Source organism: Schistocerca gregaria, chromosome 4, assembly GCF_023897955.1.
Source record: "Schistocerca gregaria isolate iqSchGreg1 chromosome 4, iqSchGreg1.2, whole genome shotgun sequence".
NCBI classification, from domain to species: Eukaryota; Metazoa; Arthropoda; class Insecta; order Orthoptera; family Acrididae; genus Schistocerca; species Schistocerca gregaria.
This window is the reverse complement of record NC_064923.1, coordinates 48324718-48339605: the sequence shown is the minus strand read 5'-3', so window position 1 is coordinate 48339605 and position 14888 is coordinate 48324718. Positions and strand designations below refer to the sequence as shown.

Genomic DNA, 14888 nt, shown 5'->3' with positions numbered 1-14888 from the left:
TTTACTGCTTGCTCAAGGTGCAGATTGAATAACACCGGGGTTGGGCCTAGAATGAGATTTTCACCCTGCAGCAGAGTGTGCGCTGATATGTAACTTCCTGGCAGATTAAAACTGTGTGCCAGACTGAGACTCGAACTTGGGACCTTTGCCTTTCGCAGGCAAGTGCTCTACCAACTGAGGAGGGGGCGTGAGTCGTGCTTGGGTAGCTCAATTGGTAGAGCACTTGCCCGCAAATGGCAAATGTCCCGAGTTCGAGTCTCAGTCCAGCAGACAGTTTTAATCTGCCTGGAAGTTTCACTGGGGTTGGGCTACAACCCTGTCACACACCTGCCTCAACCACTGCTTCCATTTCATGCCCATCAAATCTTATAATTGCTATTTGGTTTTTGTGTAAGTTGTAAATAGCCTTTCGCACACTTTATTTTACCTGTGCTACCCTCAGAATTTCAAAGAGTATTTCAGTCAACATCGTAAAAATCTTTCTCTAAATCTACAAATGCTAGAAACATAGGTTTGCCTTTCTTACCTTTTTTATGGAGTGAGGTGGCACAGTGGTTAGCACACTGGACTTGCATTCAGGAAGACAACGGTTCAATCCCATGTCCAGCCATTCTGATTTAGGTTTTCCGTAATTTCCCTAAATTGCTTAAGGCAAATGCCGGGATGGTTCCTTTGACAGGCACAACTGACTTCCTTCCCAAATCCGATGAGACCAATGACCTCGCTGTTTGGTCTCTTCCCCGAAATCAACCCCAACCCCCCAGCCTTTCTTTAACCTATATTCTACAATATGTTGGAGTTTCAGTATTGCCTTGTGTGTTCCCACATTTCTTCAGAATCCAAACTTATTTTCCCTGAGGTCAACGTCTACTAATTTTTCCATTCTTTTGTAAGAATTTGTATCAGTAAAATGCAACCATGACTTATTAAACTGATAGTTCGGTAATTTCACACCTGTCAACATCTGTTTTCTTTGGCAATGGAATTACTATATTCTTCTTGAAGTTGAGGGTGTTTCACCTGTCTCGTACATCTTGCACACGAGTTGGAAGAGTTTTGTCATGTCTGACTCTTCCAAGGACAAATTCTGATGGCATATCGTTTACCCCCAGAGCTTTGTTTCAACTTAGGTCTTTCAGTGCACTGTCAAATTCTTCTCACAGTATCATATCTCCCATCTCATCTTCATCTACGACCTCTACCATTTCTGTAATATTACCGTCAAGTTCACCTCTCTTGTATAGACCCTCTATGTACTCCTTCCACTTTTCACCTGTCTCTTCTTTGCTTAGGACTGGTTTTCCACCTGAGGTCTTGATATTCATACGGCTGTGTCTCTTTTCCTCAAAGACCTTTTTAATTTTCCAATAGGTGGTATCTGTGTTTCCCTTAGTGAAATATTCCATGTTCTCTACCCATTCCTGCTTAGCCATTTTGCACTATCTGTCAGTCTAATTTTTTAGACCCCTCAGGGGCTCAGCATTGATTTGCTGGGTACGGGGTTGGTAACCCTGGGTTTCCTGAGCTGGGGACTAGTAAGCACCACCAGTCCCCCATCACTGTAAGTTCTAGGCAAGCTTCAGCAACCACCACATAGTTTGGCAGAGGAACATTGTGTGTCTCAAGGAACAGAGATGTTGGCGTGACTGCCCAGATGGTGAGGACGGGATAAACCTCTATAAAGAGCCCCTCGATCTCAAGGTGTGCTGCGTGCTGATGGGATGCATGGCTGTTGTTATGGAACAGTCATTAGCAGGCAACCTCTTAGGCAAACTGCCGCACCTCAGTTGTATAAGGCTTACTAAGACACGCGTGGCTCTGTCTGAGTGGACCCTTATTTCCCTAGCTGCTCGTAGGAACGAGATGGAACCCTAGGAATCATGATCTCCTCCCAGTGGGGAGGGTGTACCGCCTGGGAGTTTTCACAGGCATTCATCCAAAAGAATGAGAGAGGCTAGTCCTCCTGATAATAAGAATACTTTGGACTGCAGTAACAGGGCTCATTAGTAATGAATAACAATGTGTTTCTGGTGGTAAAGAGGAAGGAGGGGACATTTGAAAAAGTGTCCCCCTTTTATATCCATAAGGGTTTGGAAGGCATTGCTGAAACATTAAAATCTATAAAACGATTGCATAACAGCTCATTGTTGGTTGAAACTAACAGGTCAAAGTAGGAAGACCTTCCTAAGAAATCACTGAAACTGGGTGACTATGATGTGATTGTTGAGATGCACACCTCTCTCAACTCCACTAAGGGCGTTGTCACATGTTGAGATATCATGGACATGGACATAGCAGAACTGAAGCACGAATGGGCATCCCAGGGAATCGTTGATGTGATGCAACAAACTCAGAGGAATAATGGAGCAACTGAAAAGACTGCCACTTTCATTGTCACATTCAGTTCTTTGACAATGCCTGAACATCTTATGGCAGGGTTGCTTTGGCCTTACATTCCAAACCCTATGCAGTGCTATAAATACCAGTGTTTTAGCCATACAACCAAAAGTTGTGAAGGTGAAGCTACCAGGGAGAACAGTGGTAAAGCCGCTCATGACTCTGGGACTGACTGCCCATCTGCGGCGATCTGCATCAACTGCTCTGGGAACTACCCAGTCTGGAGCCAAAACTGCCTTGTTTTTGCTGAAGAACACAAAATACAGGATATAAGTGACCAAGCAGAGTCCTATGCTGAAGCCAAAAAAGAATATATAAGGTGATGAAATCCCCCCACCCATCTTTACCATCTCATAGTCTTCCATGGTGCTAAAACATATTTCCAAGGCAGACACTTCGACACAGATGATGCCTAGTGTGCCTGTATCCACCACAAGCACCTCTACATGCACATGTACATGACAAAAGAGAAAGAGTAAGGAAAAAGCAATCCAGGCAGCTGCACCAGGAAAGACAAACGACAATTCCAGAGCGAGCATCCAGAAGGTACAAGAAAAGCAGAGTGCCTCTCGACACCCACTTTCCGCCTAATCTTCGAAGGTCATCTTAGGAGGCGACCAGTACCATTGTGGACAGATGAGTGCCATTCCATGATCCGAGAAAGGTGTGTGGCTCTTTGACATTTCATATGCCGACAGACAGCAGACAAACTTAGGGCCTTTCGAGTTGCAAGGGCCAAGACTCGTCGTGTCATTAGGAAGGGTAAGAAAAGGTCATGGCAATGGTTCCTGGACTCCATCAATCATTCCACTTTTTCTATAAAAGTATGGCGAGACGATTTCTGGTAAAGACAGCCGTTTACTGATAGCAGCAGTGCTGAAACATGGGTGCCTCCAAACAACACCCAGAGACATTGATTAGATGCTGTCCAAACATTTTGTGTAAACTACTGCCAATGCAAGCCAGTATCCGGTGTTTTGTCGCTTTCGTGTGACTATAGAGAGAGAAAAGTTGGACTTCAGGTCCAACAGTTCTGAGGCCTGCAACTCCCCTTTCTCCATGTGGGAGCTTGAATTGGCACTGACTGAGATTTGTGACACTGCACCCAGTCATGACCAAATCCAGTACTGCATACTTTGACATTTGCCGGTGGCACCAAATGAAATCCTCCTTGAATATTATAATCTAATATGGCAGTCAGGCAACTTCCCCAACTCTTGGAGGGAGGCAATTTTGTGATCCCTCTCCTTAAACCATGAAAGGACTACACATGGCTCAGTAGTTATTGTAGTATAGCTTAATGAACTGTGTACGAAAGACCCTGGAGCAAATGGTTAACCATCATCTGTTCTGGTTGTTACAGACCAGGCAACTCCTTAGCCTCTCCAGTGTGGATTCCAAAGATTTCGGTCCACTGTCGACAATCTGCTCCTCCTAGAGGCGGCTATTAAACAGGATTTCCTCTGTAAGCATCACTGTATCAGCATATTCTTTGATATAAGTAAGGCATACGATACTACTTAGCACTCCATCGTCAGGTCACAAGTGGCCCATCGGGACCACCTGACCGCCATGTCATTCTCAGCTGAGGATGCGGATAGGATGGGCACGTAGTCTGCACACCACTCTCTCTGTCATTATGGTGGTTTTCTGTGACGAGAGCCATTACTATTCGGTCGAGTATCTCCTCAATTGGAATCATGAGGCTGATTGCACCCCGAAATGTGATACTACTTGGAGACACTGTATTCTTGCACAACTGCACCAATGGGGCTTTCATGGCCACCTCCTCGCCTTCACACTGTCTTTTCTGTCTCAGCAGTTTTTTAGGACCCGAGTTGGCGACACACTGTGTGATGGATTTGAGCAAGGGAATGGTGTTCCTCAGGACAGTGTTTAAAGTGTTACTCTCTTTGCGATAGCCATCAACAGCATCACATCTTTGATAAGGAGTCCTGTACAGTGCTCCTTATTTGTAGAAGACTTTTCTGTTTTCTGTTCCTCCTCCAGTGTTGCAACGAGGCTTCAGTTGCAATTTACAGTGCAGCAGTTAGAGGAGTGGACAGGTTTTCAGTTTTCTGAAGATAAGTGTGTGTGTGTGTGTGTGTGTGTGTGTGTGTGTGTGTGATATCATTTAAATCGTTCTTGTTGTCTTTTTAATTTGCCTGCCTTGAATATGGGTACATCATCATACATTTTAGACAAACGTTGCAGTTTCTGGGTCTCATTTTTGACTCCATGTTGTCGTGGTTAGCACACCTGTGGGACCTTAAAGCCAGAACCCTGGCACTGGACATCATCGAGTACCTTAACCACAGGTCTTGGGCAGTGGACAGGGCACATCACCTTCAGTTTTATCGGTCATTTGTTCATTCGCGGCTGGACTATGGTTGCACGTTGTATGGGTCAGTGAGGCTCTCTTACTTGCATGCTATTGGCACTGTCCATCATGAGGGGATTCGGCTGGCCACGAGTGCTTATCGGACCAGTCCCATATAGGTATCTGTGCTGAGGCGGGGGAATGGCCACTTACCATCTGGCGCCAGCTCCTCATGGTGTGTCAGGCTTGTAAGTTCCTTGCAGCTCCGACATCACCCACACACCATACTGTTGCTCATGCACCTCTGAAACACCCTTTTTCCAACTGTCCACGAGCCATGATGCCATTTGGGATCCATGTGCAGCATTTGTTGGAGTCACTTGATGTGGAGCCAGTACGACCCCAAATCCAGGGTTTTAACTGCCTGCCACCCTGGTTACTGGAGAGGCCCAGAGTGATTTTAGATTTGGTGCAGTACAGGAGAGAGAGCACTCCTGCTTCTGTTTTTAATGCGATATTCTCTGTATTTTATCTGAGTACCAGGACCATGTAGCTTTGGTTGCTCTGTTGTTTTCCCGGATCGTTTCCTCAAGGTCAGACTACCTCCAGAATTTACCATCTTCGACACAGAATTTTATGCGATCTTGCAAGCACTGGAGCAGATGAGACATTCTCCTGCTGTTAGATTTCTCGTCTGCTTAGATTCTCTAAGTGCCCTTTACTCTCTCCAACTTTTGTACCCAGCAGATACAGTAACCCAAAATATCCATGATGCCCTCCAACAGCTACAATGACTGGGGGAAGGAGACGTCTTCCTGGTGGGTAACTGGGCACATTGGAATTGTGGGGAATGACAGGGCAGATTGAACAGCCAAGGACGCATGTCGTGATCCTCTGGTATTTCGGTGCGCTATCCCCCTGCATGTCATCAGCTTGCTGTTGAGGTACAAAGTTGTATGTCGATGGGAAGACGAGTGGCTGGACTGCATTTTATTTGCTGATCAGTGGACTGCGGTAGATGTACTGGTTGATCTGCTGTCTATTTTATGTAATGACCAAATAACTGTGATTAGGGTTTTAAAGTATTGTAGAGTGTCCAACATTTTTAACAAGATTTTAGGGAGATGTTCTTAATGTATCAAAAGGTGGCTGGCTCATCCTAGATTTTTGTAAGTGGTCAGCCAACCGCATTTCCCTGTGCTTTTCTTTTAGTTCTTCTGTGTTTTGTTTTCTCTGTGTTGTAATTCCTTGATTAGCTCTCTTCCCTCCTAATTGGTTTTAGTTATGTGAGAGTGCATGTGATACGGAATGGCTGTGTGGTCATTTCGAGTGCATGCATGTACAACACTTTTAGTTCATCTCCATAGTCTTTTGTTTATATAAGTGTAAATTTTTTGTTCTTTCATCAATTAAATTCAGTATCTCTTGTATTATCCAGAGATTTTTATTAGGCCTTGACTGTTTACTTATTTGATCCTGTGTGATGTTCACTATTTCATCTCTCGAAGCTACCCATTCATCTTGTACTGTATTTCTTTCTCTCGTTCTAGTCAGCGTGAAACTCTCAACAGCATCTGGTTATTTCAACTTATACAGATCCTACCTCCTTACTTTCGTACCTTTTTGCAATTTCTTTAGTTTTAACATACAATTCATAACCAATAAATTGTGGTTGGAATCCACATCTGCCACTGGAAATGTCTGACAATTTAAAATCCAGTTCCAAAATCTCTGTCTTACCATTATATAATCAATCTGAAACATCTGGTGTCTCCAGGGCTCTCGCACGTATACAACTTTCATTCTTAAACTTCACTATCTGAGTAATTTCTTTTATCTGATCAGACGTTTCTTAAATCTCTCCATCACCTGTGTAGCTAATTGGCTATAAACTTATACTACTGTGGTGGGTGTTGGCTTTGCTTCTGTCTTGGGTATGATAGTGTGTTCACTATGTTGTTCATAGCAGCTTACCTGCATTCCTCTCTTCTTATTCATTATTAAATGGATTCTGTGTTACCCCTATTTGATAGGACACATTCTGAGACATCAAAGCATTGCCAGTTTAGTATTGGAAGGAATTGAGGGGATAATGGTTCAGAGGGGTGAAGTCAGAAATATGTAATAATAAAGAAGAAAAAATAACAAGTAAAAAAGAAATAGATTGTATGGTCAATTCCCATTAGGTTCATGTCGTATGACCATTGCTATTTAATACCCGTGTAATAAAATTCTTGTAGTAGCCCTGCTTACCCGTGTTGGAAGCTTTATTCTACAAGTCTGTTCTTGTTCTACATTTTGCTCATGGCCAATGTCATCTGTTTTAAGGATAATTTTGATTGTACATCATATCCATGAGAGCAGCTACGTGAAATTGAACTTTTGATGACTCACTGTTCAAGTGAATACATATAAGAAGCATACAAGTGTACCTGTATAAAAAAAAGAGTGAAAAATAAAAAATGAAAGTAGGATGTATGTACAGTTTTCATTAGATCTGTGTCGTATGACCACTGCTTTTGATTGTAATGTAACACTGCTTAACAGTGGTTGGAGGTTTTATTTTGTTATTTTATTTTTGTTAAATCTGGATCATTAGGACATTATGGTGTACATACATAAACTTGACTCACTATAGGAAGTATTCCCACTTTAATTATGATTGATCATGAGCTTTAATATGAATAATGAATTTCTGAGATTTTGAACATGCCAAACTGTAGGGCACCGTAGGTGTGGCTCATTTCAATGACTTTTTGTAAGTGAAAGATTTTTGCTGTTTTATGATTTCATTCTTATCTAGTAAGTTCTAAGCATTTTGGTACGTCAGTTTAGTCACGCCGTACTATGCCGCTGTGTACGTAAATTGACTCTTGGTTTTTATAATACTTATATTTAGGATACAGATTACACTGTAATGTGGAGGTCTGTGTTTGTTTCCCATTGCTAATGACATTTTGTTTTTAACATTTATTGTGTGGTTACAGTTGTGCCATAGTATGGCACTGTAAACTCTAGCCAACTATTGCTTGTAATATATTTTGTGTGTGATGAATAATTGTGATTTATTTGTAGATTGTAATTGGTAGTAGGTTTCAAAAGCAAAAATCTATTATGCGATTAACGTCATGTTATAATATCATTGTAAGGGAAGTCAGCAGAGAGTACCTCAGGGCATGCATGTGTTCTCATGCCACGTTTAGCGACCTTTGACAAGCGACCTCTGACAAGCTTACCTTTGAGAGCTGCTTTTTCAGGTATCAGTTGTCCTGGTGCAGTTGACAAGTAACATTGCTCATGTGTTGTAGATAATATGTACACATTACTTACGATTGCTGGTTATGGCTATTGCATTTCAGTAGTTAACGATTAAGGTACATGACTGTTTGTTTATAAAAGCATTAACTGTATCCTCTGGTTGTGTAAATGTTAATTTTAAATGAAAGTTTGAAATATTTATTGTAATTTGTTTGTATGCAATGGTTTGATTGAGGATGTTGTATCTGGAACTAGTTACCATTAATGAAGGATATTTCTCATTGCAACTTGACAGCTTTTCAAGTAGTAGTTTTAATACCCACTATCTATCTTAGTACGTGTATTACTATATGATAAATAGCTTTTGTTATGCTGTTCAGAATAATTGGCCCCTTCTGAAGCCTGTGGGGCTGTTTTGGCCATGAGTTATTTCCCACTGGAGTTCTTTTGTACATATTAACTGGTACCAAATGTACTCTTGTACACTACTGTCTCCACTGGGGTCCTATTTTCCTCAGTATTGCCTCTTGAATTGTTAAAAATGTGATAACTTTGTGACATTGGTAAAACATGCATCGTTTGTTGTAGGGTCTGACTTGTTTAGTCGTTTCATGTCGTTGCTCTGGAGTCACTGTAGAATTAGACAGATGCCCTCCTGAGCAATGGACACAAAAGGCCTCCTTTATTTCTTCTTTTGACAATTCAGTGATGACTTCTTTTGTAGTTCCCTATTGTGAATCATATAATGAGTAACTGCTGCTGTCATTAATTTGTTTTCAACACGATTACGTAATTTACATAACACTAATGTTAAGAGTTCTGAAGATCTAGTTTATACATATATCAGCCAACCTGTAGCCATAAGAGGTAATCTCTCATTGATTCTCTCTTTATGTGCGCTTTCAGTTAGTACATTGTAAGGGCAAGCATTATACTATCCATAGAAATTTTTAGCAATGCCTCCTTTCTTTTGCTGGTGATGTTCATTTTCAGTGGTGGATGTAATTGTGACTGTGCTCTTTGCTAGTTGTGAAGCTGCCTCAGGACCATCTGACACACATGGAAGTTTATTGGCCTTGTTGAGCAGGGATGGGTCCTCCCCATCTTGCTGTTTAATAAGTGGCTTGGTGGCAAGCATTGCACATGCAAAATACGGCTAATACACGGTTGTCACCACAAAACTGAAATAATATCTCAGAATCAGTTAAAACCTGAAGAATGAAATTTGAGTGTGATCTCCACATAACGGTAATTGCTAGGCAACTGTCTATAACAATTTTGGGCTGATAGAAGAAAGGATGAGTATCTATAGACATTTTTGTAAGAATGGACAAGATTCTAAAATTGCCATTCTTGATATAACTGATTTGGTTAGTTTGAAAATGTGTCACAACTCACAAACTAAATTTGAGAATAATTACATAAAAATCATTGTATGTCAAATGATCAGTAATTATCATTTAAGCATTTAGTGTGCTATGCATCTTCTGCATCAGGGTGCCGAACAGCTACCTTCCTGCAGCTCAGTAAGGGCTGTACAAAGGAGAGACAGAAAAAAATTGAGGTCACTATATAGGCACAGTTCTGCAAAGATTTTCAACAATCCTGATTGCAGAAGGACACTGAAACTATTTTTGTACCTAGGAACTGGCATAATTTCCTGTCGTCAATGTGACAACCAATAAAAAATAAGACTTATTGTGATTGCTGAAGGCACTGTACTTCGCCCTGTGCTCAGCTGTGTTATATCTGCAGTATAGTGGAGTCACAGATAATCGCTGCTATAAATTTGTGAAAATTCTGTAACAAATAAATAAAAACACCTCTGCACATTTTCTTGTAGGGAGGGGCCTCCTCTTGCTCCCCCCCCCCCCCCCCCCCCTCCCCCTCTCCAAATTGTGAACACATAGGCAGATAGGACAGGCTAAAATGTATGTAAGCTAGAGGATTTGACAGTGCTTAGTATGTTGCGCAGGAAGGAAAACTGGTTGGTTTTCAAGAAAGAGTCTGTATCTGGAAACGCAGGGTTTGGGTGATAGGTAGTGTCAGAGTCTGAGAATGAGTGATTGTGATGGTTTGTTCTGATTAATTTTGGTATGGTTTGTTCTGATTTATTTTTGGTGTCTTAATGCAGAAAGTATGCAGCACTCTAGCCATGTGTGTTCTGTGGATGGATAACATGAGCCTAATAACATTTCTGCGCATGTGCTACATTCCTCCACACAGCCCTTGTGTGCAGCCTACTGTGGACCTTGTTTGGTCTGCCAATGCAGTAATGTTATTAACAACAGTGTGACATGTACCAGTACACAGCTACAGAAATAACTGCTATGCTTGCATAAGACAAAGTGGATTGCGATTGGTGAGCTGCTGCAAGATTGTACATGAAACACTTTCGAAAAAGATGTACCCCACCCCAGTGTACTGTTTGTCCCCTGGTAGGTGCGGAAATGTGATGTGGGTTGTCAACTCTTGGCTCAATCACTACAGCTGGAGTAGGATGTGCTGACAATATTCAAAGAAGTCCAAACCACCAGCACCAGGCAGCTGGCACAGGTGGTGCACACAGTTAAAAGTACCAAGTGGCATGTTGTCCATGAACAATGACTCCATCCATATCACTGCAGAAAGTCCAGGCATTACAGGAGGAGGACTGCCCACGACAGGTACAGTTTGCGCACTGATATTTACAATGATGCATACTCCAGCCACAATTCCCTTGGTTGGTGCTATTCACTGATGAATGCACGTTTACTAGAGACAGCATATTAAACATGCATATTTTACTGGATGAAAATCCACATGCAAGGTTGATTCAAAACCAGTAACACAGGTTTGGTATTAATATTTTGGCCAAGATAATTATTGACCATATCATTGAGCCATATCTGCTGCCAAAAAGGCTAACAAGACAGATGTACCTCATTTGTATAAGAGATGTTTTGCCTATGCAGTTGCATGTAGTGCCACTAAATATTAATATGGTCATATGGCTGCAACACAATGTAGCTTCAACGCACACTGATGTCGATGTACAGAATCACCCCAGCACTGCATCTCCCAATTAATCGCTTGGTAGAGTTAGACCAGGTCCATGGCCACCATGGTCACCAGATCTGATACCTCTTGATTATTTTCTGTGGTGTAGTGTGAAGAATATGGTGTACGACACCTGAAAAACAGCAGAGGATCTTATTGCTCAAGTCTGCAGAGTTATTGAAATACTTCAAAGACAATCACACACATTATCTCATGTGCATGAGGCTCAGGACCGCCAATGTAGGCTCGCTCTGTGTTGACATAGGAGGTATGTAGTTTGAAGCCCATTTGTAATGTAGACAGTGCGATGTGCTACTCATATTGAGTTTATTAAAGTAGTGTGGTGTTCCACATTACTTATCTATCTCAGGCATATCTAGCTCAGGCTTCGACGCTCTCCAGCACCCAAGCCGTGCGTTTCTGAAGATGGAGTTCCTTTTCTTGAAAACTGGTCATTGTGACTTACCACAAAACGTACTAAAGGTGTTGTTGGTGATTTTTTTGGTACCGTGTGTGTGTGTGTGTGTGTGTGTGTGTGTGTGTGTGTGTGTGTTTTTACGGACTGGGTATAGATGACACAGTTACAAGTATGCTTGCAGGTGAAGGTTGCCACTGAATAGTTAATGTAATATACATTCTGGATAAGAAGTTGGTTTCTGGAGATTTGAAGTAGACAGTGTATATCCTATGATATTACTCTTCAAGTAATAATAGTGTTACAACATTTTACTTACAGGTTACAAGATGTTGCCAGTTTTAAGAGGCTGCTTCACGACCCCAGTTTTAAAAAGGACCCATCAGCAGCTGTTGCAAACCTCATTCAGGAAAAGATCAAACAAAATGTAGAGAACTCTTAATATATAATGTACTAATTTATACAGTAAATTATTGCATATTATTGTACATATCTCTCTTCAGATTAAAAACAATTTTATGAACTGTTTTGAATGAGTTTATACAATGATGACCATCTACTTTCAGTGTTTTAAGTTGTAAAAGTACACTTTCTGAATGTTATTGTGAGGTGGCCAGCTTTTTGACAGTGAAGGAATGATTATGGTCCTGTTGTGAAGTATATGCTGACAAAGAGACTGGGAAATTACTCAGATGATTGCTTTTCTGAATGCGACAGAAACTTTCCACATGCAAGATTAAGAAAAGTGATCTGATGCAGATTATACACACATCAAAAAAAGTTTTGCATCACCTCAATTCCAAGAGCTCTGGAACTTGTACAGAAAATTGGAATAGAGATCAAGATAAACATCATTTCCGCCCTTTTTATTGCGCATGAAAAGCACACATTACATGTTGTACCACCATACAATGAGACCTTGAGAGGTGGTGGTCCAAATTGCTGTACACACGGGAACCTGTAATACCCAGTAGCACGTTCTCTTCTGTTGATGCGTGCTTGTATTAGTCATGGCATACTATCCAAAAGTTCATCAAGGCACTGTTGGTCCGTATTGTCACACTCCTCAATGTGGTGGTTTGGTGTAGATCCCTCAGAGTGGTTTGTGGGTTACGTTGTCCATAAACAGCCCTTTTAAATCTATCCCAGGCATGTTCGATAGGATTTTTGTCTGGAGAACATGCTGGCCACTCTAGTCAAGTGATGTCATTAACCTGAAGGAAGTCATTCACAAGATTTCCACAATGGGAGTGCGAATTGTTATCCATGAAGACGAATGCCTCACCAGTGTGCTGCCGATGTGGTTGCACTATTGATCAGAGGATGGCATTCACGTATCGTACAGCTGTTACAGCACTTTCCATGACTGCCAGGGGCATACATCGGCCCCACATGGTGCCACCCCAAAACAGCAGGGAACCTCCACCTTGCTGCACTCGCTGGACAATATGTCTAAGGTGTTCATCTTGACTGGGTTGCCTCCAAACACACCTCAGATGATTGTCTGGTTGAAGGCATATGGGACACTCATTGGTGAAGAGATTGTGACACCAACCCTGAGCGGTCCTTTCAGCATGTTGTTGGGCCCATATGTACCGTTCTGCATGGTGTCGTGGTTGTAAAGATGGACCTCACCATGGATGTCGGGAGTGAAGTTGTGCCTCATACAGCCTACTGTGCACAGTTTGAGTCATAACACGACTTCCTGTGGCTGCACAAAAAGCATTATTCAACATGGTGGCATTGCTGTCAGGGTTCCTCCGAGCCATAACCCGTAGGTAGTGGTCATCCACTGCAGTAGTAGTCCTTGGGGGGCCTGAAGGAGGCATGTGATCGACAGTCCCTGCCTCTCTGTATCTCTTCCATGTTCGAACAACATCGCTTTGGTTCACTCCAAGGCCCCTGGACACTTTCCTTTCTGAGAGCCCTTCCTGGCACAAAGTAACAATGCAGATGCGATTGAACTGCGATATTGACCGTCTAGGCATGGTTGAACTACAGACAACACAAGTCATGTACCTCCAGTGGAATGATTGGAACTGGTTGGCGGTTGGACCCCCTCCATCTGATAGGCACTGCTCAGGCATGGTTGTTTACATCTTTGGGCAGGTTTAGACAAATCTCTGAACAGTCCGAGGGCTGTGTCTGTGATACAATATCCACAGTCAATGTCTATCTTCAGGAGTTTTGGGAACTGGGGTGATGCAAAACTTTTTTGATGTGTGTAGTTACCACAACTGTTTAGCAAACCACTACACATTCTTGTCGTGTTTATTTTGTCTACTGTCCTTATGGCAAGAGAGGATTTCTGACTGTAAAAGAAGGCTTGGTGCAGGTGCTTCACTTGACTGCCATGACCAATCACATAATATGATTTGTGTACACTCCTATGGCAATAACTTAATGTTGCCCCTGTGATAGTCTGATCTTACTTTTGGTTGACGTTGCAGTAGCCATTTGCAGTTTGTGGCCTTAAGTTGGCTACAGTGTTGCTAGCTGTCAGAAATCTTCTTTTGCTGTACAGATTATAAGCAGTAGAAATTTATACATTTTGGTCTGTGACATTCCTCAAACCAACAGACGTTACTGCTATCGTTGTACTGTGCTCTGGCAAGCGTATTTCCTATCCTGGTAATTGTTATGAGTAGGTGTATAGTTGTCTCTGATACTAATCAGAAATGTCCTTCATGTAAAATAACCTGACCAATTGCAGGTGAGTAATAAGAACTACACCCTAAGTAATTAGAGCCCATCTTCTAGCAGATAGACTTTGCAGCTTATAAACAGAATGAACATCGTCAGTACCTCTACTTAACTCAGCTTATTGAAAGACATTTCAGATAAGACTGGTGTTATCTACACACATAGTAGGAAGAAAATAATTTATCATTTATGTTTCTCAGTGACATCGTTGTGCACTGCTGTTGCTTGCTTTGGTAATATATTGGTGCCTCTCAACAACATGAGAGACAAAATGAAGAAAGATACATTGCAGAGAAGGTGGTTTGTTCTGTATAACGGGTAGGTGAAGTCGTTTCAACTTAGTGTGCAAAATAATTCTTGTCATGTTCATGACATTCTGTAGGCTACAGCTACTTACTCCATAGATGACAACTGTGGGAACTTATTGATGATGATTCAGGTCAACTTTAACAAAACATGGGTATCTGAATTGATGGCAGATCACTTGGACATAATGGAGTCCACCCAAGTAGACTAAATTTTCCTAATTTCTTATTGGGTTTCCACAGCGAAATGCGGCAAGTTCTGGAATTCCTATAATTTAAGTTTTTTCTGTGAATCTTTAAACAGTAGATTGTCTACTTATCTTTCAAAGAGAGCAACTTCCCTGCATTTCTCTAACTGCAGCTGTTCTGTTTTCGGCATAAAATCACAATCAAAAGGAATAAATCTGTATTTTAATGATTCCTATTACTGTATGTGATTTAATAAATTAAC

General features: G+C 41.7%; 1 protein-coding gene across 1 annotated transcript in view; it reads left to right on the top strand.

Annotated features, from left to right (window-relative positions):
* The window catches only part of LOC126266798 (ribosome biogenesis protein SLX9 homolog), a 59197-nt gene extending 47240 nt beyond the window's left edge, over window positions 1-11957 (top strand). The window contains exon 4 of the mRNA XM_049971341.1: window positions 11751-11957. Coding sequence (XP_049827298.1) covers window positions 11751-11871 — 121 coding nt within the window. The 3' untranslated portion in view covers window positions 11872-11957. The remainder of the gene's footprint in view (window positions 1-11750) is intronic.
* The last annotated feature ends 2931 nt before the right edge of the window (window positions 11958-14888 follow it).